Source organism: Callionymus lyra, chromosome 14 (genome assembly GCF_982586985.1).
Source record: "Callionymus lyra chromosome 14, fCalLyr1.hap1.1, whole genome shotgun sequence".
NCBI lineage: Eukaryota > Metazoa > Chordata > Actinopteri > Syngnathiformes > Callionymidae > Callionymus > Callionymus lyra.
In genome coordinates this window covers 10,987,303-11,012,417 of record NC_141831.1, presented here as the reverse complement: position 1 = coordinate 11,012,417, position 25,115 = coordinate 10,987,303, and the positions used below count along the sequence as shown (strand labels likewise).

Here is a 25,115-nt window from a genome sequence, read left to right as displayed (position 1 = left end):
ATTAGACGTGTTAGAAAATATCGATATGACTATAGATTGCGATTTTCCATTCCATGTTACTATATCTATATTCATCAGCACTGTATTGATTATATACAAACAATGTAATCCTGTGAGATCGGGGCAATGACTGAGGACGAGAGGATACAGTCGACTCCAGCTGATTTTTAAAGCTGATGTTTGGACATATTTTTGTTTCAAATGAAAGCAGTTACGACTTCGTCTGAAAATTCTTCAACACCAAAGTCAAGTACTCAACAATACTACAAATATATCCTTCTTCATATATTCATATACTCGTATCACAGTATACAGTATTATTGTCCCTGCATCATGATATGTATTGTATCACCAAGTTCTTGCGAAGACACATAACTACTTTTAATATGTTTGTGCCCAACTTTCAACTAACTCTTCACAGTCTGACTGAAAACATTGTTTCTGGCGCAACCTGGTGTCGGAACAATGTAACTACAACGCGTTAAAGTTTAGTCAGGACAGACAATATTTCAGGCTGGCGACCCTATTTATTTTCGTAACAAATGAAAGAAAATTGCACTTTTATTTCCCCCTGATCGAAGCGTGGATCTGCAGCTGCAGTGGAAAACCTTTTAGGCAGTTTTTAATACACTCTGATAGCTTCGCACCTGGTTTGCTACACGTCTCACTGAGGTAGACACGCACATCGATAGTAACCAACACGTCTATGGAAGTATATCAGTGCCAGAATATTGAATGGTTGACTTTACATTTCAAATGTTGACACTTTTTATTTTACATAATTGAATGTAATTATTTGTTTATTTTACTGATTTGATCGAATTAAATTATCGAATTAAATAACACGTATATTCAAAGGTTGATTTTTTTTTGGTGGAATAATTGAATAAAATTCAGAATGAATTATATATATTTTTTTACCCATAAAATATAAATAAAAATACTTTTTAAATTCATAGCCTTTTAAATTGTGTATATATCAATATCAAAAAAGTAGGTATAATTGTGACACCAAAGAAAAGGCCTTTTAAAATAAGTAATAAAATACTGAATTTAGAACATTCATTTTTTAATTATTGTAATAATAAATATCAATGTGGTTAACAAAAAAAACATTTTATTTTGAAATATATTTTTATATAAAATGTCAATATGGTTAAAAAAAAAGAAGAAGCATTTATTTTGAAATATATTTTTATATAAAATGTCAATATGGTTAAAAAAAAAGAAGAAGCATTTATTTTGAAATATATTCGATTTTTCTTTTGAAATGTAATGATAAAAAAACAACTTTTCAATATACAAATTAATTATAACTTCAATTATTAGATTCGAACAAAGAAATAATTAAGATTTAGTAATAATTGATTAAATTATTGAAAAAAATAAACCTCAACCATTCAATATTCCGACACTGATAAACTTCCACAGACGTCCCTGATGAGGCAACGTTTACATCGAAAAACAAGCGGCTGAACTTTTTTTTAAGTGCACGTTTAACAGAATAAATACGGTAGAAGCAGGGCTGGCGTCACACGTGCTGGCAGGTCTCCCTGGCGTTGAACTTGAGCGGGTAACCCACCGCCGTCTCCAGACACTCCACCAGGGAGCCGGCGGACAGGAAGTCCAGCTCCACCTCGATGAACTTCACGTAAACGGGCAGAGGGCGAGCGCCGCCGCCCCCTGGTGGCCGCTCCTCCTCGCTGGCCTCGCAGCAGTTGTCCAGGAGGAAGCGGGTGACGGGCGACGGCGGCGCCGCCGACTTGCCCTGAAAGTGCTGGAAGAGACTCTGCTGTAAAGTCCGGTCCTCGGCGATGCCGAGGTAGCAGTACGTGACTCCGGCGCCGGCTCGCTCGAGGCCGTTCTCCGACGACGACGACGGCGACGCCGCCTCCTCGTAGCCGACGGCGTAGAGTCCGTAGGTTTTGGGGACGTCTCCCGGCAGGAGGTAGTGCGACGCGGATCTGGACTGGGACACGGGGATCCAGTCCACGTCCATGTGCAGCTCCAGACACCGGGCCTCGCTGATGGTGATGTCCAGGAACTTGTAGTAGACGTTCTTCCAGTTCATCTTCTGGACCTTGGTCATGACCACGCGGCCCTCGGGCTTCTCCGGGTTGAAGTACTCGCGGAGCCTCTTGCCCAGGGGCACCTGGGAGCTGATCTCGGCGTGGTGGTAGCGCACGTCGTCGCGCCAACGCGTGTTGTAGCCCACGCCGAAGATGGCCAGCTTGTTGGAGAGGTGGAGGCGAGAGAACTCGGTCCAGGTCTGGAAGTGTTCCCACTGGAGCGGCACCGACTCCAGGATACGGATCACGGTCTCCATGGTTTCCAGTTTCCTGTTCGTCAAAAAAACAACTATTTAGATGTATTATAAGTAAATATGCATTATATTTTAATGTGTATTATATTTTATATGCATATGTATTAGTTAAATATTCAGTATCTTGGAACTTTTTTTTTCATTAAAATAAAGTTTTAGTTTAACTACCTTTAGAGGCCGATCTTAAATCTACCAAAACAAAGATAGTAGCGCCGAACATTTTCTAGGTACGTTGCTGACACCTAGTGGTAGATACTGTGTACTGCATTTTATCAATACGCTAAACAATGTGATGCTTTATTCAGAACGTTCTTTAACCATTTTTTTAAAGACAAAATTCGAGTTTTTGGGTTTAATATTTAAGTATTTGCCCCTTATTTTTAGTTAAGTACTGATTTCTGAAGGCCTTTTAAGATCAATATTTTTTTGTGTAAAATGTATTAAATATAATGTATTTTAAAGTTAAAAACTCATTGTAATATCAGGAGGGAAATGTTTCTTACGTTGATAATAATGTGCTTGAATTTCTCGAACTCCTGTGTTGTTCTCAGTATTATCTTGATCTTTAAAGTATGTACTTTTTTGAGTATTGTTTTGATTGTTTAAGCGCTTTGTGACCCTGGTCAGGAAAAGCGCTATATAAATAAATATTACTTACTTACTTACTTTTACAAAAAGTAGTAGAAAAACGATTTAGGCGCATTGCTGGCACCTAGTGGTAGATACGGCGTACTGCGTTTTTTCACAATAAAAAACAAGGCGCTTTAGAACGTTCTTTAACTTAACATTTAAGTTTTGGTTATTTTGCATCTTGGTTACTCCTAGTTTTCTTTCACTAAATACTGATTTCTGAAGGCACCGGTTTAGATCAAGTTTTTGTTTTTGGAAAAATGTATTAAAATTATTTTAAAGTTAAAAACTTGTGATTCATAGTAATATCGGGCTAAAAAGGTTTCTTACAATTATATAATATTGTCCTTTTTCTCTTTTTCATTTGATAATTTAATTGATTTTTGTCAATTCTAAAAATTACTTTTTCGGTGTGTCCTCCAATATTGCAGATGCTTCACTATATCAGGAAATTTCGGGATGTACTAATAATGTTGCATGTTGTTTAAAAAGTTCGTAAATGACATCATCAACATGCGCCACTATTTTGCAGAATTCCACTTATAGCGTGAGGTCTTGGAACGGAAACACTTTATAGCATAATGTCATGTTATTCTACATTTAAGATCTATATCAAGGTTATTTAAATTAAAATGAATATTAACATCCGATAATTTCAACTTCAGCTTGAAATTTTTGTACATATTTTAAGTTTTTCCATATTTTCCCTCATAACAGATCCAGTTTGTCTTCTTTTGAACAAAAAGTTTGGTCATAACAAGCCACAACCTGAGCAGGAACGTCAATAAATCAGCTAAAGACACGATTGTGGAAACACTTTTCACAACAATTAAAGACAATTATACTTATTTTATTATAGTTAATTGTTTTACTTATAGTTTAGCTACATTCTAATGGCTGCTCCATACTTAAGTGCTTAAAATAAATTTACTATGAATTAAAAACCTGCTGAAATGCAACAAAACGATGTGAAATAAATGAATTTAACTCACTGGGTTTGTACCGACAACTCGTTCTGAAGCAGCAAAGCTCGGTGTTTTGGCACCTGGACCTCTTCTGACAACAAACAAAAAACAAAAAACTCTGGTCATTTCACTCTTTCATTTAAAAAAAAAACAGGACCTGACTGACCGGCGTCCATGTCTCCTTCCTGGAAGTCGGAGTCCAGCACCTGGTTGCACCAGTCCTCCTGAGAGAAGTCCTCCAGCGTGCTCCCGTCGGACTCCATCTCCTGGTACAGGCCGCTGCTGTTGATGAGGACGGGGGCGCAGCTCTGGGAGTCCCAGCCCCCCTGACCGAAGACCTTCTCCAGCTGCTCGATGGTGTAGCTGCTCTTCCTCTTGCCGATGCCGTGTTCCTTCACCCGGCTGTAGCAGCGCCGCAGAGTCTGGAGACACGTGAGAAAAACTACTTATTAGGTTCCAGCAGATGTTATGTTGACCTTCAAGTGATATTAATGTATATATGTCACCGTTATAAGTTGTCATAGCAGTTTAACAAAAAAAATACATTCATACATATTAGTACACATATAAAATTACTACAAAAACATTCATAAAACTCTTAAAATAACTAATAAATAAATGCAATAAAAACCTGAATTAAATAATAACGATTTTAAAATAATGACAAAACTAAAAATAATTAAGTAAAATAAAATAAATAAAATAATGATAAATAAAATGAAAGAAAAACATATAAATACATATAATAATAATGATTTTAAAATAATGATAAGACAAAAATAATTAAGTAAAATAAAATAAATAAAAGAATGATAGATAAATAAATAAAATAACTAATAAATAAAATTAAATACAAACATGAATATAATGAATTAAATAAAAACGATTTTAAAATAATGATAAAAGAAAAATAATTAAGTAAAATTAAACAAATAAAAGAATGATAAATAAATGAAATAACTAATAAATAAAATAAAATACAAACATGAATATAAATAAATTAAATAATAAAGATTTTAAAATAATGACAAAACAAAAATAATTATGTCAAATAAAATAAATAAAAGAATGATAAATAAAAAAAAACAACTAATAAATACAATTAAATACAAACATGAATATAAATAAATTAAATAATAATGATTTTAAAATAATAATAAAACAAAAATAATTAAGTAAAATAAAATAAATAAAAGAATGATAGATAAATAAATAAAATAACTAATAAATAAAATTAAATACAAACATGAATATAATGAATTAAATAAAAACGATTTTAAAATAATGATAAAAGAAAAATAATTAAGTACAATTAAACAAATAAAAGAATGATAAATAAATGAAATAACTAATAAATAAAATAAAATACAAACATGAATATAAATAAATTAAATAATAAAGATTTTAAAATAATGACAAAACAAAAATAATTATGTCAAATAAAATAAATAAAAGAATGATAAATAAATAAAAACAACTAATAAATAAAATTAAATACAAACATGAATATAAATAAATTAAATAATAATGATTTTAAAATAATAATAAAACAAAAATAATTAAGTAAAATAAAATAAATTAAATAATTATACATAAATAAAATAACTAATACAAACATGAATATATATACAATTCAATAATAATGACTTTAAAATAATAACAATAACAATTTGCGACAAATTTGCACAATGTTAAAAAAAACAACAAACTAAATTTGCACTGTGAATTAAAAGTATTTTGGTTGTAATTTATCTAAATTACATTTTTTAGTTTATTTATTTTATTAAATTGCTGTTTTACTTTGTTTATTTTTTTGTTTATGCATTTTTTAAACATTGTTTTCATTTCATTCTTTGTTTTCATTCCAAATTACATTTTTTTTGTATGGTGTATTGTATTGTTTGATGCCAGTGGTTTAGAGACACACATCAATGTCAACAATGTTTTCTTTGACAATGAAGAGATTCTATTCTATAAATCAACAACAATTAACATTATTACAAGACAATAACACATGTACAAGAATTTTTTTTTAAGCGCACACCACAAAGTACATAAGCGAGAAGAGCAAGTACTAAACATTATGTTTTTGTATTTAGTAGCTTGTCCTGTAAGAAGCTTCTATTACTAAACTTACACTCTATTTATCCACTTTAACGTCAACTCTCCTGACTCACTCACATGTTTCAAGTCTTCCTCTCAAAGATACAGTAAGTCCATCATCATGACCATGTTTTGAACGTATTACTTTATAAAGTTTGTTTGAAATATGGGCAAACGAGAGGTTACAAGAGCGGAGTCCATTATGACGTAATCATTTCTGGGATTGATGACTTGCGGTGACAAACCTTGATGATTGACCAATCATTTAACCCATGGATTTGTGGGATTCCTTATTGAGTGATGGTGTGTATTGGCAAGAATCTGGCGATATGATACGTATCACGATTGAGGGGCAATGATACGATATATATTGTGATACTGAGACTTGGGGGCAACAATATGATTTACTGTGTTATAATGCAATGCAGTATTAACAAGGATAAATGTGTAGTATTTGACTCTGGTGTTGCAGAATTTATAGACCACATGACTCTTGACGAAGTCATAACTGTTTTCATTTGGTTTGAAATCAAAATACATCCAAACATCAGCTTTAAAAACTGCTGGAGTCGACTGTATCCTCTTGTCCTCAGTCATCGCCGGGAACTTGCGAGATTTAAATGTTTCCATTTACTGCGGAGGACGTAATGACAGCTGCCATCTAGCGGCCAAAAGTTTAATTGCAACACAAATGAACAAGCTGTGAATATTTGCTTAGTTAATTATAAATGGAAAATCGAATTATTGTATGAATGATACGATATATGGTGATACTGTAGTAACAAGGATAGATTTGTAGTATTGTCGAGTACTTGACTCTGGTTCTGCAGAATTTACAGACCACATGACTCAAATCGTATGTCCAAAAAGTCCAAACATCAACTTTAAAAACTGCTGTAGTCGACTGCATCCTCTCGTCCTCAGTCATCGCCGGGATCTTGGGGGATTTTAATGTTTCTTTTAAACTGCGGAGGACGAAGTTTAATTGCTACACAAAAACCAATAAGCTGTGAATATTTTACATGTTATTGTAGAAAGAAAATCAAATTATTGTATTTTGCACCTACTTTATTGAGATATACAGTAAACCATAAAAGAACTACAATAAAAAAAATATCGATACTGTGCTATTGAATATCCTGTATACAATGATTGAGACAAGAATTCTTTATTTACATATTTTCAATTCACTTCTAAATTCATTTGAGGTAGAACAAATACTAAATAAAAAGCCCCTGGAAAAAATATTGATTTCCTTACACCCCTATTTTTCTAGTGCACCCCAAATATTTTGAACCACCTGTTCTCCCTAATATGATGCTTCAACTACTGTGATTTATAAACGATATATAAGACTTATTATGGGAATACCATTGTGATTCATGAGACTAGCCCGCCGAGCAGGTGCTTCTGCGCGACACCTGTCCCGGGGTTCTGGGGGTACCGTACCTTCATCCTCTCCCTGCACTGCGAGGGCGTCCTCTCGTAGCCCAGCTCCGACAGGGCTCTGGACACCCGCTCGTACATGGCCGGCCCGGGGGCCTTCCCGGAGAACACGGTGCCCGCCACCTCCAGCTGCTGCATGCGCGCCTCCGTCAGCCGCTCGGTGCCCCACACCGCGATCAGGGCGTTGGTCTCGGACGGGGTCCACGACATCCCCCGGCAAGCCGTGAAGCTGTTGGAGGAGGACGAGGCCGTGGTGATCCGGCCCAGCGCCGCTCCGCCGGAGACCACGTTCAGAGGGGAGAAGCGGTTCGGCGTGGAGGGGTTGGACTGGTACTGGTTGCTGTCGCTCAGGTCCTCGGACTCCGGGGATGGCACCTCGGTTTTGGGGATCTTGAGCGGAGGAGAGATCTCTGGAGAATGATCCACGGTGCCGGACGCAGCCATGTTGACTCGGTTGCTAAGGGGAGGGGGGAGAGGGGGGGATGATGCGTTCAGGGTCTGCGGTGGAGTCTCGGAGAATCCGTGTTATACGGTAATTATTGCACATAATAAACAATATCTTCCGATTTTTATTTTTATTATGTTACGAGTCATTATAGGGACGTATAATGGAAGCAGTGAAATGAAAATCTATGACGCTAAATTTTTTCATTTACATATTTATTATATTTTAGGGCATCTAATGTGAAACTCTCCTGACTCACTCACATCATGTTTCAAATATTGAAGTTAATTGTAAATGGAAAATCTAATTATTGTATTTTGAAACCAAAATATGTCCAAACATGAGCTTACTAAACTGCTGGAGTCGACTGTATCCTCTTGTCCTCAGTCATCGCCGGGAACTTGCGCGATTTAAATGTTTCCTTTGACTGCGGAGAACGTAATGGAGTAATAAATATTGATACAGTGCTGGAAAAATATTGATTTTCTTACACTCCTATTTTTATAGTGCACCCCCAAAATTTTAAACCTGCCGGGGCTAGTCTCATGAATCACCATGGTATTCCCATAGTAATTCTTAAATGTAATGAGATTAAAGTTTATAAATCACAGTAGTTGAAGCGTCTACTAGAGAGAACAGGTGGTTTAAAATTTTGAGGGTGCACTATTTTTATAGGTAATTTTTATTCGGTAATTATTGCACATAATGAAGTATTTCTTCCAATTTATATTTTTATTAAGTTACGAGTCATTATAGGGACGTAAAATGGAAGCGGCGATGGGAAAATGTATGACGCAAAAAAAACATTTTTTTCATTTACATATTTATTATATTTTAGGGCATCTAATGTGAAACTCTCCTGACTCACTCACATCATGTTTCAAATATTGAAGTTAATTGTAAATGGAAAATCTAATCATTGTATTTTGAAACCAAAATATGTCCAAACATGAGCTTAATAAACTGCTGGAGTTGACTGTATCCTCTTGTCCTCAGTCATCGCCGGGAAATTGCGAGATTTAAATGTTTCCTTTGACTGCGGAGAACGTAATGACAGCTGCCATCTAGCGGTAAAAAAGTTTAATTGCAACACAAAAATGAGCAATTTGTGAATATTTGCTTAGTTAATTATAAAGGAAAATCTAATTATTGTATGAACGATACAATATATTGTAATACTGTAGTAACAAGGATATATTTGTAGTATTGTCGAGTACTTGACTCAGGTATTGCAGAATTTACAGACCACATGACTCTTGACGAAATCGTATGTCCAAAAAGTCCAAACATCAACTTTAAAAGTAGTTGACTGTATCCTCTCATCCTCAGTCATCGCCGGGATCTTGGGGGATTTTAATGTTTCTTTTAAACTGGGGAGGACAAAGTTTAAATGCAACACAAAAAGGTATTTTTAAATATTGATACAGTGCTGGAAAAATATTGATTTTCATTTCTCCTGACTCACTCACATCATGTTTCAAATATTGAAGTTAATTGTAAATGGAAAATCTAATTATTGTATTTTGAAACCAAAATATGTCCAAACATGAGCTTAACAAACTGCTGGAGTCGACTGTATCCTCTTGTCCTCAGTCATCGCCGCATGATTTAAATGTTTCCTTTGACTGCGGAGAACGTAATGACAGCTGCCATCTAGCGGTAAAAAAGTTTAATTGCAACACAAAAATGAGCAATTTGTGAATATTGCTTAGTTAATTATAAAGGAAAATCGAATGATTGTATGAACGATACAATATATTGTAATACTGTAGTAGCAAGGATATATTTGTAGTATTGTCAAATACTTGACTCTAGTGTTGCAGAATTTACAGACCACATGAATCTTGACGAAATCGTATGTCCAAAAAGTCCAAACATCAACTTTAAAAGTAGTTGACTGTAAGGTAAGGTAAAACTTTATTGATCCCTCAGGAGGTCTCCTCTTGTCCTCAGTCATCGCCGGGATCTTGGGAGATTTTAATGTTTCTTTTAAACTGCGGAGGACGAAGTTTAAATGCAACACAAAAAAACAATAAGCTGTGAATATTTTGATGTTATTGTAGAAAGAAAATCCAATTACTGTATTTTGCACCTACTTTATTGAAATATAAAGTAAACCATAAAAGAACTACAATAAAAAATAACCCCCCAAATTATTTTTAAATATTGATACAGTGCTGGAAAAAAATTGATTTTCTAACACTCCTATTTTTATAGTGCACCCCCAAAATTTTAAACCTGCTGGGGCTAGTCTCATGAATCAACATGGTATTCCCATAGTAATTCTTAAATGTAATGAGATTAAAGTTTATAAATCACAGTGGTTGAAGACATATTTATAATATTTTAGGGCATCTAATGTGAAACTCTCCTGACTCACTCACATCATGTTTCAAATATTGAAGTTAATTGTAAATGGAAAATCTAATTATTGTATTTTGAAACCAAAATATGTCCAAACATGAGCTTAATAAACTGCTGGAGTCGACTGTATCCTCTTGTCCTCAGTCATCGCCGGGAACTTGCGCGATTTAAATGTTTCCTTTGACTGCGGAGAACGTAATGACAGCTGCCATCTAGCGGTAAAAAAGTTTAATTGCAACACAAAAATGAGCAATTTGTGAATATTTGCTTAGTTAATTATAAAGGAAAATCGAATTATTGTATGAACGATACAATATATAGTAATACTGTAGTAACAAGGATATATTTGTAGTATTGTCGAGTACTTGACTCTAGTGTTGCAGAATTTACAGACCACATGACTCTTGACGAAATCGTATGTCCAAAAAGTCCAAACATCAACTTTAAAAGTAGTTGACTGTATCCTCTCGTCCTCAGTCATCGCCGGGATCTTGGGGGATTTTAATGTTTCTTTTAAATGCAACCCAAAGAGTATTTTTAAATATTGATTCAGTGCTGGAAAAATATTGATTTTCTCACACTCCTATTTTTATAGTGCACCCCCAAAATTTGAAACCTGCTGGGGCTAGTCTCATGAATCACCATGGTATTCCCATAGTAATTCTTAAATGTAATGAGATTAAAGTTTATAAATCACAGTAGTTGAAGCGTCATACTAGAGAGAACAGGTGGTTTAAAATTTTGGGGGTGCACTATTTTTATAGGTAATTTTTATTCGGTAATTATTGCACATAATGAAGTATTTCTTCCGATTTATATTTTTATTATGTTACGAGTCATTATAGGGACGTACAATGGAAGCGGCGATGGGAAAATGTATGACGCAAAAAAACTTTTTTTTTTACATATTTATTATATTTTAGGGCAGGGGTGGGCAATTATAATTATTCAAGGGCCACATTAAATACTGTAAATTTTGTTAGGGGCCGTCAAGCAAAAAGAAAGACGAGAAAATTCCTTAAAAAAAATTGTCATTAGGCCATAACATTTATTAAGCTAAATAAGCTACAATTTTATTCTTGTAAATATGAGTTTCTTATGTTTTGATTGTTTAAGCTCTTTGTGACCCTGGTCTGGAAAAGCGCTCTATAAATATAAATTACTTACTTATTTACTTATAAAGTTTGTCTGAAATCTGGGCGAACGAGTGGACTTCATTATGACGTAATACTGGCATCACTCCCAACTGTAATCACGTCCAGCTTTGTTTATACAATGAGTCCCTCGGAGTTGGAGACTTCTGGGATTGATGACACGTAACAAACCTGCATGCTTGACCAATCACAGCAGAGTGGGTGTGGTTATGGTAAACACGATTTAATCTCCAGAAAAAGTGTTTTCAGGGGGTGAGGTTAAAGATTATTTTTTTAATGTCAATATTTCAATGAAAATGGAGTTTTGTACAAACAGACACAAACTGATGATACAATAGACTCCAGCATCTATTTAAGACACACTTAAATCAACATTAACATTAGTTGATCTTTAACTTCAGAAAACTATGGTTAAAGTCTCTAACATCAGGTGGGAAGCTGTTCAAGACTTTCCTAAAAAAAAAAAAAAAAAAAAGAAGATTAAAAAAATAGGTATATTGCTAGATAAGCTACCATTGGGATTTAAATGTATATAGAAGAAAACAGTAAACAATGATTTTTTTTTGTTACATCTTTTCAATTAACTTCTAAAATCCTTTGAGGTAAAACAAATACTAAATAAAAGGCCCTTAAACAAAAAAAACATGTTATGATGTTGTCATATGTTAAAATAATTCATAATAATAAATAAAATAGCAAAACTTTTTTATTAAGACTTTCACCTTTAGTACATGCTCTGGTTACTTTACCACTGGATTTGAACAGATTTGAAAAATATAATTAATTAACTATTTATTATTAAATCGTTTTTGAAGCTTTATAAAGTCTATATTGCTTTTACAGTAGCCGTGCCAGTCAGTTATTGGTTATGTTGAAAATGTTGAATTTTTTTAAAAAGATAAAAACACAGAGTTAAATGAATCTAAAATACAATATGTTTAGCCTACCACTTATACAATATCAACAACCAAAGATTATAGTCGTGGTCTCACGAAGCTTCTTTGAACAACTGTTCTAATGAAACATCACATATTTTTTAAACTGATGGCGCCACCTACTGACCTCTAAACAACATGACACTGTTTCATGAAGCTTCATCAACACATCACTAGTTAATACTGTGTTAAGGCACATACGACTGCAACTCTGGAACACTTTTACATAAATGTATCAAGTTTTTTAATGTTCTTGAAATCAGTATTTAATTTATTTTTAAAGAAAAATGACAGTATATCCTGTAAGTAAAATCAGTTTTGGGCCACAGAAAATGACTTGGCGTGGAAAAATGTGGCTCATAGGCCATATAGAACAAAGAATAATATAAATTAAATACTACTATGTGCAGTAAAAATGCTTAACATCACCAATAAAATAATAAACCTTTTACTAGACGAGCTCACAACACAAACTACGACTCGTTGTATATTCATGGATTTTTCAACGATTTTTTAGATTTCAATATAATGATTCTGTTTTATTTTTAATCATTTTTCGGTGAAATATTCATCGTCGAGATCACGAGAAGTAGCACGGAAGCTAACACGCTAACTTATCTTTAGCATTATTATCCACTTACCGGACCTCAGGGCTCCAGACCAGATCTTTCATTGGACCCGGGACGTCATAATTGGTCTTTTGACGAGCGATTGATGGATGGTGTCTTTGTTTACTTTACCTCTGACAGTGTTTGATGGGCTTCAGGGACCAGTACCTTCCTCCGGTCTGCCCCGCCATCTGTCCGGTGCGTGTTATGGTCAGCAGGGTCCTGACCCGGCCGAAAGAGAAAAAAGCCAGATCCATATTGGGATGAGTCCTAAAAAAAACCCACTTCCAATAAAGGTCAGAGACCGGAAAACAGTGGCCGGTCTAACCTTTCAGCAGCTGTTAGCGTCGCCTGCTGTCAGCGAGACGTCAAATCTGACGGAAACATCACCACTGATCAATATTTCTGTGGCTGTCATTTTAGATTGATGGCAGGTATTGTTGGTCATTGACCAGATAGGTGTGGTGCATTATGGGAAATTAAGTTGAATTATTTGTCAACGCAGCTTTAGAAGATACTCTGTGTTGATAAATACTAATCAACTCTTTAGTTTTCGTACTATTAGACGCGTTTAAAATCATTTTAATTTCTTCAAAGATAAACGGTAAGACTTCTGTATTAACTGTGGTTGTACTTGATGACCATGAACCGAAATGATGTTGTACACTCTACTCTACTCACTACTATTTTAAAATGTTGGTAAACAACAACGCAAGTCTTGGTAGTATAACTCGTGTCTAACGATGTTTTGTAGTATTACTGCACAAGACTTATTATTATTACTTCACAAGACTTTATAGTATAACTGGGCGAGCCTCTGTAGTATTACTGTACAAACCTTTGTTGTTATTACTGTGCAAGACTTTGTAATACTACTGCGCAAGCCTTCGTAGTATTACTGCCCCAGCCTGTGTATTATTACTGCGCAAGCCATCGTACTATCACTGCCCAAGCCTGTGTATTATTACTGCGCAAGCCATCGTACTATCACTGCCCAAGCCTGTGTATTATTACTGTGCAAGCCATCGTACTATTACTGCCCAAGCCTTTGTAGTATTACTGCCCAAGCCTGTGTATTATTAAGGTAAGGTAAGGTAAGGTAAGGTAAAACTTTATTGATCCCTCAGGAGGTCTCCTTCGGGAAATTGTTTAAATTACTACTTATTACTTACTAATTATTACTGCACAAGCCTTCGTACTATTACTGCCCGTAGTGTTTTCGTAGTATTACTGTGCAAGACTTTGTAGTACTACTGAGCGAGCCTTTGTAGTATTACTTCTCGAGCCTTCCTAGTATTGCTGCAGGAGCCTTCGTAGTATTACTGTCCAAGCCTTCGTAGTATTACTGCGCAAGACTTTGTAGTACTACTGAGCGAGCCTTTGTAGTATTACTTCTCGAGCCTTTGTAGTATTGCTGCAGGAACCTTCGTAGTATTACTGCAGAAGCCTTCTTAGTATTACTGCACAAGCCATCGTAGTATTACTGCACGTGCCTTTGTAGTATTACTGTGCAAGTCTTCGTAGTATTACTGCATGAGCCTTCGTAGTATTACTGCGTTAGCCTTTGTAATATTACTGCGCGAGACTTCGTAGTATTACTGCGTGAGCCTTTTTAATATTACTCTTGGTAGTATTACTCAGTGAGGCTCCATAGTATTAATCTGTGAGGCTTTGTAGTATTAATCTGTGAGGCTTTGTAGTATTACTTTGTGAGCCAATGTATGATTACTCCTTGAAGCTCCATAGTTATCAGCGAGGCTTTGCAGTATTACTCCATGAAGCTCAGTAGCATTGTTCTGTCAGATGTTCAGAGTAGAAAACCAAAATTCAAAAAAATGTTTCTGATAAAATCCTCACACGTGTTAATATTCTGAACGATGCGTTCATTCTTTTGAGTATTTCCTAGAAGATGTATTTCCTTCATTGACTCGTGTTCAACTGTCTCGTCTCACACGAACCACACATTAAGGAGTGAGTTAATCCAGGCAGAGACGCAGCTTAGATCCTGGAGCATGAGGCGACATAATTCAGAGCTAATGAGACGACACTGTGTTTGGACAAGAGAGTCTTCGCCGTCAAAACGATGCCTTCAGGAGCAGCTCGTTCTGAATATTTCTTCATTTTATTGGGTTTTTAGACGCTTTTAAAATGAAAATAATGAAACCTTTTTAATCTGTTTTTCAGGACAAAAGACCAATGAATACACAAAAGTATTACTTTTTAAAAGCTCAGCCATATACGTCTCTAAAAATTGGGAGAAAATTCCGCTCAAACGTTGAAAATGTGATTTCTAAAGTCATTAGAAAAAGTTGAAAAATGACTAAAATCAATATCTCTCAAAATGGAAAAAGAAAAGTCACAAATCTAAACTTCAATATCAGGGGGACCCTGAGTAAACAAAGAAATATTGCGCAAACATTGAAAATGTGATTTCTATATTCGTTTAAAAAAAAGGAAAAAACAAAACATATTTTCATTACAAAAAGTTGAAAAATTACCAAAAATCAATGTATCTAAAAATGTTAAAAGAAAAGGTAAAAAATCTAAACTTCAATATCAGGCGGATCATGTGAAGACAATAAAATGTTGCCCAAATGTCAAAAATATGATTTTCTCAAGTCTAAAAAAAATGAAAAAAAATCGGCCTTTTTAATTGAAAAATGTTGATAAAATGGCCAAAAATCAACGTCTCTATAAATTGGGGGAAAATGCCACAAAACTAAAGTTCAATATCAGGAGGATCGTGAAAATTAACAAATGTTGCACATACATTAAACATGTGATTTGTAAAGTCTTTTAAAAACTGAAAAAAATACCTTTTTTAATTACAAAAAGTTGAAAAAATGACCAAAAATGTCTCTAAAAGTGAAAACAAATCTAAACTTCAATATCAGGCCGATCACATGAACACAAACAAATGGTGCATAAATGTTAAACAAAATATGATTTTCTCAAGTTCTAAAAATTTGAAAAGAAAAAATCGAAATATTTTTATTGGAAAAACTTGATAAAATGCCCCAAAATAAACAAAAAAAATGCCGCTAAACTTAGGTTCAATATCAGGGGAACATGTGAAAAAAAACAAACAAATGTTGCCCAAACCAAAAAAAAATCAACCTTATTCATTGGACAAAGTTGAAAAAAAGCCCAGAGGTCAACGTCTCTAGATAAAAGAGCCACAAAACTAAAGTTCAACATCAGTCAGGTCTTGTGAACACAAATAATGTTTTTTAATGATAGCCCACGATGCACAATCTCTTGTAAAATATATGGTTGATGTTCTTCAAAATATTGTGAGGAAGCTTTGAGTGTTTAGGGAAAAATAAATGTACCCCGACTTTTGAGCTGCTGAGCTGCTTTCCCCTTGTTGTATGCTCGTTATATTTTAAACAAGATAATCCATCCATCCATCCATCCATCCATCCATCCATCCATCCATCCATCCATCCATCCATCCATCCATCCATCCATCCATCCATCCATCCATCCATCCATCCATCCATCCATCCATCCATCCATCCATCCATCCATCCATCCATCCATCCATCCATCCATCCATCCATCCATCCATCCATCCATCCATCCATCCCATAACTTGCCAAGCCATCCATCCATCCATCCCATAACTTGCCAAGCCATCCAATCATCAACCCAGCCATCCTTCGATTCATCCATCCATCCATCCCATAACTTGCCAAGTCATCCATCCATCCATCCATCCATCCATCCATCCATCCATCCATCCATCCATCCATCCATCCATCCATCCATCCATCCATCCATCCATCCATCCATCCATCCATCCATCCATCCATCCATCCATCCATCCCATAACTTGCCAAGCCATCCAATCATCAACCCATCCATCCTTCCATCCATCCATCCATCCATCCATCCATCCATCCATCCATCCATCCATCCATCCATCCATCCATCCATCCATCCATCCATCCATCCATCCATCCATCCATCCATCCATTCATCCATCCATCCATCCATCCATCCATCCATCCATCCATCCATCCATCCATCTGCTAAAACACATATTAAGATGAAAGTTTTACAAGACGACTGGTTGACATCAGCTCCAAATCTAACGCTAACAAAATCAAATGAACGAGCGAGTGTTAAAGAGAGCATAAATCAATGTATCTTGCCTGATAGCTCAGATAAAGAGCGGAGAAGAAGATAAATGTCTCCCTTCATTTAGGTGATGAATTTCAATTCCGTGCTCGTCTCTTGATTCGGTCGCATCTGTCTCTCATGAGGCTTAATGACGAAATGCCCTCAAGTGTTTTCACTCAAGTGAGCGCCGCACGACTGCAGCCTCATCGTTTCTGAACTCGCTGTCAGTCCCCGGCGTTCAAGCCTCGCACCTGCAGCTGATGTTTGGAACCCCTTTTTTTTGACGGTCGGAGAGACGTGGGATTCTATTCTCATCTGTAGTCGAGAGGCTTTAATGATGCGGCGGCACTTGATATTCTGGGATGGAAAACTGATGATTTTGACTGGATAAAGTTGTATTTTCCGGTACTTATCAGCAAATATTTGAACTGATTTTGGTCAATTTTCGGTTCAGAATTTACATTAATCTTAATCAGGGGGTCACCAGGGGTCAACTCTTGTGGAGACAGGGCCGCAGGCCTGGGGGGTCTTTCAACACTTATTTCTGACCGTCTCTTTGACACATTTGATTGATATTTTGTTGTTTATTGTTATATGGATTTTAGTGTAATTCACTGTGATTTGGGGCCATTTATGTCAAATATAAAGTTTCTATTTTAATTTTAGAAATATGTTCTTAACATACATCTTATGTTCTATCTTAACTATATAATTAAAGCTGTATAAACTAAAAAACTTGATGAACTTTATTCCATCTTTATCCATATAATATAATTTTTAATTCCCCTTTGTACTTCTGTAGTGTGTGCACTTTGTTTATTTTTTTCAATTTATTTATCATTATTTGTGTTTTTTTTTTTAAATGTTTTTTAATGTATTACTTTTCAATTATCAATACTATTTATTTTTATTTTAATATCTGTACAATATTCCTTAAAATAATGTGTATGTATGTTTAATCTTTTCGTTGTGAACTGTCGTGACAAATTAAATTCATGTTTAATCCTTGTGTTATCTCAGGGTCAAGGTGACCCAAAGGGCCTTAAACAAATGTGTTTCTTGTATCCCTTGTGTTGCCTCTGGGTCGAGATGAACGTCCTCCCTGGCTTCCATGAATACATATGCAGTGGTGGAGGACCTTGATCCAGAGACAACACAAGGGATACAAGAAACACATTTGTTTTCAGTCTTAGGGTCACCTTGACCCTGAGATAACACAAGGGTGTCTGCAGAATTATATCATGGCACGGGCGGCAAATGGGCCACAACACAAAACAGGAAGTAGAAATACAAAATAAAACCAAAATAAAAGCAGGGAATGACAAGATTAAGATTAAAATATTTTATTATTTATATTATTGTCCATGTCTTTAGTTTTGATGTTAATGTTTCTTTAATTGTGTTTATGTTATTATGTTTCTGTAACATCTTTATTGTATACATTAAATATACATATACTTTTTATTTGTCTCTTCATAACTCTTAAGGAATTAGCATTTTGTGCACACAGGAAATAGAATAGAAATAGAAATGGCACAAAAAGAAAGGGTAATATATCAGGTATTTATTATGTATTAGTATTTTTCTTTGTATATGAAATTTAAAACTTTGAGAAAACAACAAATTAAGGATCGCTCTTCTCCAGCTCACAATTTTATTTATACTTATTATCTTCCAGCAGAACTTCAAAGCAGCAGCATCTTTGTTGTGTGCGGCTGTTATTATTTTAAACTTCACTTCAAAATAAAAGGGTAAAAAAAAACAACAAGGATAATAGTTATTCACATTTAATGTTGAAAATAAAGTGTTTTATAATGGAAACTGAAGCTTTAATCACACAGTAATTAAATCACAAGTTTATATATAATTTTTATAAAAGTGTTATTGGGAAACAGCTCTAAGGTTAATTTTAAAACATTTTCTTTCACTTTTTTGTTTTTTAACTTTCTTATCTAATATTTCTGCGACTTTTCCCAGTGAAGATTTTCCCAAATTTGATCTTATCTTCAAGGATCTTTCTTAGAAACACAACCTTTTGAACTAATCTCTCGCTGAGCACTTTCCCTCTGGCATTTTCCAAAAGATTCTCCTGCATATCCTCAGACAAAAGAACCCCCCCTGCCCCCCCATGAGTCCTCCACCGCCTCTCCTCATCCCCCCCCCAAAAAAAACTCTTCTCATCAGGCCTTTCCCCAATCAACGTTTAGCTCTTCAACCGGGTCCAGCTGGGCCCAAATCCCCCAACCTTCACCTCTCCCTGTGGATACCTTAAGCTTACCTCCCCCGAGCGACAAGGGGGTACCAGGTGCTATCCCGGAATCAGACGGCGGGGTAATTTGGATCCACACACCCCGACACACACATCAGGGGCGAGGAGGGACTCTGAACATTAAACAATGTCTCATTAGGTTTGTTCGAACGAGACGGACGACCTAATGAGAGGCGGCGTAATGACTGAAAACATCTGATCCACCAGCGCCAAACAAAACATGCAGGTAGGTCTGGGGGTCAGGGCCAAAGCCATGTCCCGCTTCGGTGCCCTCTGATGGAGGCGAGGCGGGGTCACGAGTGAGGGAATCCAAGTTGAAGAAGTTTAAGCACTAAATAAGTCCACATATCAAGTTTATAAAACATCACAAATGCAAGCCCTTTGAGTTCATTTTATTTATTTTTAAACAAGAGCTGATATTTTTAGTTTACTTCTTTATTTAAAAAGGTTCTAGGGCCCATTGTTGGTGATGGCTGGAGGGTCTTATGTGAATTATTTCTACCGCTGTGGCTGTTGCCTTTCAAAATAAATTACAACATCAAAAAAAATGTATCTATTAAATAGCTGTTGTGAGATTGGTCTAAGGTCCTTCTGAGGCCACCGTAGTTTGAGGTACTTCTGGAGTAGTCCTTCAGATTTACCCTTAACGCTTAATGGAGTCTACTGACTCCTTCAAGAAACATCTTAAGACTTTATTATTTGTTCAGGCTTTTCCCTGACTTTCTCGGTGTTATCATGATCTTTTAAGTATATATTTTATTGAGTATTATTTTGATTGTTAACGCGCTTTGTGACCCTGGTCTAGAAAAGCATTCTATAAATATAAATTACTTACTTACTTACTTAGAAAAGATTTATTCGCATATATTTAAAGTATTTACAATACAAACATTTTTAACTGTTAGTGGAAATATAGTAAAAATCAAATAAATATTTTAGATTTTTACCATGTTTATTAACGTATTTATATACGTTTCATTCTTTTTTTTCAAGTTTAATTATTGAGCAGTTTCAATGTTAAAACTACCGCATATTTATTTGAATTATATACACGACACAAAAAAATGAATTTAATTTAACTTCCGAAAATGTAAATGTAGTTTAAGTCTCTCCAACATTTCTTTGATGTTGGTTAACTAAACGTAAACTTTTCATTTAAAGTCTTAATTTTGTTTCCTTTATTTATTTTTGTGTTTATTGATTGTTTTTTTATGCGTTTCGGGCGCTTTTGGAGATGCATGGTTCCTTCCTAGCAGTTTGTAGCACACGGATCAGTTTTAGAGTGACACCCGGTGGTCGCGAGCAGCGTTGATTGTTGTTGACATCCACACCTGTTGCCAGGTAGTGATTTAATCTCAGTTAATTTACAAAAAAATAACGTCTTTAAATGTATTTTCTCTTTAAGTTGCTTGGCAGTTAAACAAGGGGCTATTTGTGTAGTTGACTTTAATGTGGTCAAATGCATTGTTTTTGTGATTTTTATTTTTGTTTTTGTTGCTCTTTTAGAGAACTTTGTGGTAAATACAAACCTCTATGGGATTACTCCATGTTCTTCTCTGTCGAAGGTATGTGATTCTTCTTTTATTTTACTTCAATTTTCTGCATTTTCTTCTCTTGTGCTTTTATTTAATCTCAGAAAAAGTAACTTTTTCTAATTAAAATTAAATCGTAACAGTAGTCATCACAGCAGTAGGTCAGAGAAGAGTTTTGTTCTGTGATACCTTTTTTAAGTTACTAGTAAATTAAAAGAGAAAATCAAAAGCCCAATAAGAGGCTTTCTCTTGTTCTATAAACAAATGCAGTTCGGTATGTGGCAACGGAGATTCAACGATACTGCAGTTACACTGTTCCGACACAGGGGGAGCCAGAAACAATATTATCAATATATTTCTGCTTTTAATTTTACAGAAGTTATGTCTGTTTTAATAGTTTCTCTTCAGCTTACATCTTGAAATAAGTGGTTTCAGTCCTGAAAATTGTTCACATTGGCTTTAAAATGGGAAATAAATGTTGGTTCATGATCATCAAACGATTTGAGTGAAGACATTAAAAAATGTAACACTATTGAGGATATTTGCATCTAGAGCAGACAAGAACTCAATGAGAACAATTTATTTTTGGTGATATAAGTTTTTATTTTATTTTAAATAAAATTATTTTATTTATTTTAATTTATTTAGGACTTTGACATTGTTTTATTTGTCTTCACATTTCTTCTGCATGTTGATGAAGCAAATGATCACCAATTTTAAATGAATGAAGCTCAAAGTTTTCTTTTGTTCTCCTAAAAATACAAAACTGATGATTGAATTTGAACAGCTAAAAAAAATCCCATGTGCCTTATTTTCAAACAAAGAACATTTACATCTCATGCATGATTAATTTGAGAAAACTCTGTTTAAACGAGTGATCACGTGACCACATTTGTCGTGACTCACCGCAGATGTATTTCGGTTTAAATTTATGGCAAACAAAAAAAAGACGGTGAACGCATGTAGGAGGGTTTAGTCGGGATCAGGCGTCTCGTCACAGATTCGTCAGCCTTTGTGGAAAGTTACCGAATATGACGCATGGGTGAGAGAACGAACTACGTAATGGCGGTGACGAGTGGGGGTGCGAGGGGTGTGGCCATTGTTTGTTTTTTTTTTAGGCTCAGGTGTGGGAGCAGCTGAACAGCCTCTTGACCTGCAGTCTGTCCACTGCTCAATACGACATTAGCCTCTTCTTCTGACCCCCAGTCGGCACACAATGGTCACAGGAAAATATTAAAAATATTAAAAATTAAATGCCATCGACCGAGTTAAGATAAATTGAATTTTACGTTGCATTATAAAGAAAAAGAAATACAAACTTTATGATGAAGATTTTTTTTAAATGAAGTTGATTTAATAAAAACTTTAAAAAAAACGTAATTAAACTTAGATAGATGTAACTTTTTATATTCATATAGGACTTATTTTTCACAAATGTATACCGGTACTTTATTAAGTAAGTACGTAAGTCATTTTTATTTGTATAGCGCTTTTCCAGACCAGAAAGAGCTTAAACAATCAAAACAATATTCAATAAAGTATATACTTTAAAGATCAAGATAAAACTGATAACACAACAGGAGTTCCAGAAAATCAAGGAAAAGCCTGAACAAATAAAAACATCTTAAAATGTTTCTTAAAGGAGATGTGTTAGAAAATTTAGATACACTTAAATATTGCGTTTCCCCCCCCAGGATATATATTTAACTAACAGAGCTGAGTTCATCTTTTTTACATTGAATATTGACATGTTATTTGTTACTTTTTTCAGTCGTTTGTCTTCTCTTTTTAAATACAAAGACAGATCCATATGTTTGAATTAAGTAGATAAAGTTTTCCAATGAACGGAGAATTTAAAAAGTTGAGATTTTGTCCAAAATGAGTCTAATAATAAAAAATAACAACAACTGAGGAATTTTAAAAAGATCATCTGAATCCTTAATCCTTTGCGATAATGTGTTTATACCCCAAAAAAAACGTCTCTTTGAGCCAAAAAAATCCAATAATTTAAATAATAAGAGAACAATAAGAGTCGTTGACAACATCTCCCATTTAATAGCGAGCAGAGTTGACAAAGGAATAATAAAGTGGAGAAGGTATCGGTGTGTGTGTGTGTGTGTGTGTGTGATGAGTGGCGTGTGTGCGATGGTCCTGCTGTGAGCCTAATTAAAAGGCAGTGGGTGCAGAGGGGGCTTCTCTCCGGCGCCCACTGGAGGGGAGTTCTGCCTCCTTCAGCGCTCCACGTCCTCCGCCTTTGATTACCGCGGCGCCCTTAAGCCCGGCGCTCGGACTCGGCTGCACGTCTGGGTCCGTGACAGCGAGAAATTTCACCCCCCGCACCCCCCAAGAGCTCGCCCGTTCGATGGCTCAGGTGTATCATGTTTGAGTAAATCAAGCAGCACAAAATGAAAAACCACAATTTGATGTTCGAAATAAGAAGTCCGTCATCCTTTTTTTGGTGTTTTATTGCTGGCGGTGCCTACCAGGTTTTTTTTTTATCAGTTATTAACCTAGCTGTGGGTACAAAACATTCTCTACTTCTATGCCTTGGCAATCAGTTTCTTAAAAGAAAATTCCCCAAGTTGTGTTGTTGTATTCATGTGGAAAACTCTTATAACTCAACTCAAGCAGATTTGCAAACAATCAAAATGGACAATAATTTGGGTAATCAACTTTTGAGCGTGGAATTTGGCAAGTCGGCGCCTCAGCTGTTCACTGTAACGGATGATCACGAGGGAGGATGACCGAATGTTGTGGGTAGTTTCTCTAATTCCCCCCACAGGAACGATCGATGGACGAATGCTTGGAAGAACCGACATTATACAGTAGTAGCTTAGAAGAATGACTCACCAGTCCTGAAACCTTTTGAACAGCGGTCCCAAGAGTTAGGCCAAGAGTTAGGTCTGTACCGGGCCGTACAGGAAGAATAAACCACTCGCATTATTTCCCCTTTATTCATGATCTGAGTCCGAACAATGTTTAACCTTTCAAAAGACTTAATAAACCCTAAAGGGTGTCGTCAGTCCTTATTTTGAGAAAAGGCAGAATTTTCTTTACAACTGTCAATAATACACAATTTATTGCGTTTATTTATATTTTTGACATTTTTTTTCCCAAAATACTGTATTGATATTTGACATTACTGATTTATATTTTTAGGTTTTCTTTTTTATGGATTATATTCTAATAAAGTGTACTGTATTTCGCACTGGAGTATAAGTCGCATTTTTGGGGGAAATTTATTCGATAAAATCCAACACCAAGAACAGACATGTCATCTTAAAAGGCAATTTAAAATAAAAATATTATTTTAATTATTTTAATAAATTATCAACACAAGTCTAGAGCGCCCTCTTGGGTTTATGTGAAAATAACATGTGAAATGATATACCGGTAATAATGTGTTAATAATTTCACACATAAGTCGCTCCAGAGTATAAGTCGCACCCCCGGCCAAACTATGAAAAAAAACTGCGACTTATAGTCCGGAAATTACGGTATTAAATAAAATAATTGGATTTTGTTATTTACAATTAACATGAAAATATGAACAGTCTTATATTTTTTTAAGTTGCAATTAATCAATGAAATCCTGGCGATGACTGAGGACAAGGGGATACAGTCGGCTCCTCCAGCTTTTCAAGCTTGTTTGTTTTTTTTGTGTTTGGTTTCAAAACAAATGACGGAAGGTATGACTTCATCCAGAGTCATGCGGTCTAGTGTAGATTTTTGGCGCCATGAGTCAAGCACTCGGCAATACTACAAATATATCCTTGTTACTACAGTATCGCAGTATATCGTGTAATTGCCCTTATTTCCTGATAAATATCGGAAGTAAGTTATTGCCAATACACCCCCTAATATTAACAAAATACTACATTTTATTTTGTTGTAATTATTGGCCATGCCTTAGAGACAAGTGAAGTATTTCTGAATATTAACCAGTCTTTAAAAAAAATGTTTAGGGACCGCTGTCTTCAAACACGACTATTTATTTCTTCATTGAACTTCCCCAGACTGTGAAAAGACCTCGTGGATGAATCAATATCTGGTAGCTTTGCCACTGCGGGGTCTCTCGTCAGATCCACACCAATCTTTATCTTTCAATGGACTTAAAAGTCCACTGGGGAAGGCTTGTCCTAGAGGGTGTCTGTCCTTATTTGCTCCGGTCCACTGGGATGTTCGACTCCTCCGGGCAGCGATTACCTCGAGGGCA

General features: G+C 35.3%; 1 protein-coding gene across 1 annotated transcript; it reads right to left on the bottom strand.

Moving 5' to 3' along the window:
- Positions 1-1,273: 1,273 nt before the first annotated feature.
- msantd2 (Myb/SANT DNA binding domain containing 2) lies at positions 1,274-7,925 on the bottom strand. The gene is made up of 4 exons (XM_087807356.1): positions 7,471-7,925; positions 4,085-4,340; positions 3,946-4,009; positions 1,274-2,339 (listed from the first exon to the last, which is right to left on the bottom strand). Exons 1-4 carry the CDS (start codon positions 7,909-7,911, stop codon positions 1,532-1,534), a joined length of 1,569 nt encoding a protein of 522 aa, XP_087663482.1. The 5' UTR covers positions 7,912-7,925; the 3' UTR covers positions 1,274-1,531.
- Between the last annotated feature and the right edge of the window lie 17,190 nt (positions 7,926-25,115).

Coding starts and splice junctions, on each gene's coding strand:
- msantd2 (XM_087807356.1), bottom strand. CDS start 7,911: ATGGCTGCGTCCGGCACCGTGGATCATTCTCCAGAGATCTCTCCTCCG. Junction 4,010..4,084: donor GGAAGGAGACATGGACGCCG/GTCAGTCAGGTC, acceptor GTTTGTTGTCAG/AAGAGGTCCAGGTGCCAAAA. Junction 2,340..3,945: donor GAGTTGTCGGTACAAACCCA/GTGAGTTAAATT, acceptor TTTGACGAACAG/GAAACTGGAAACCATGGAGA.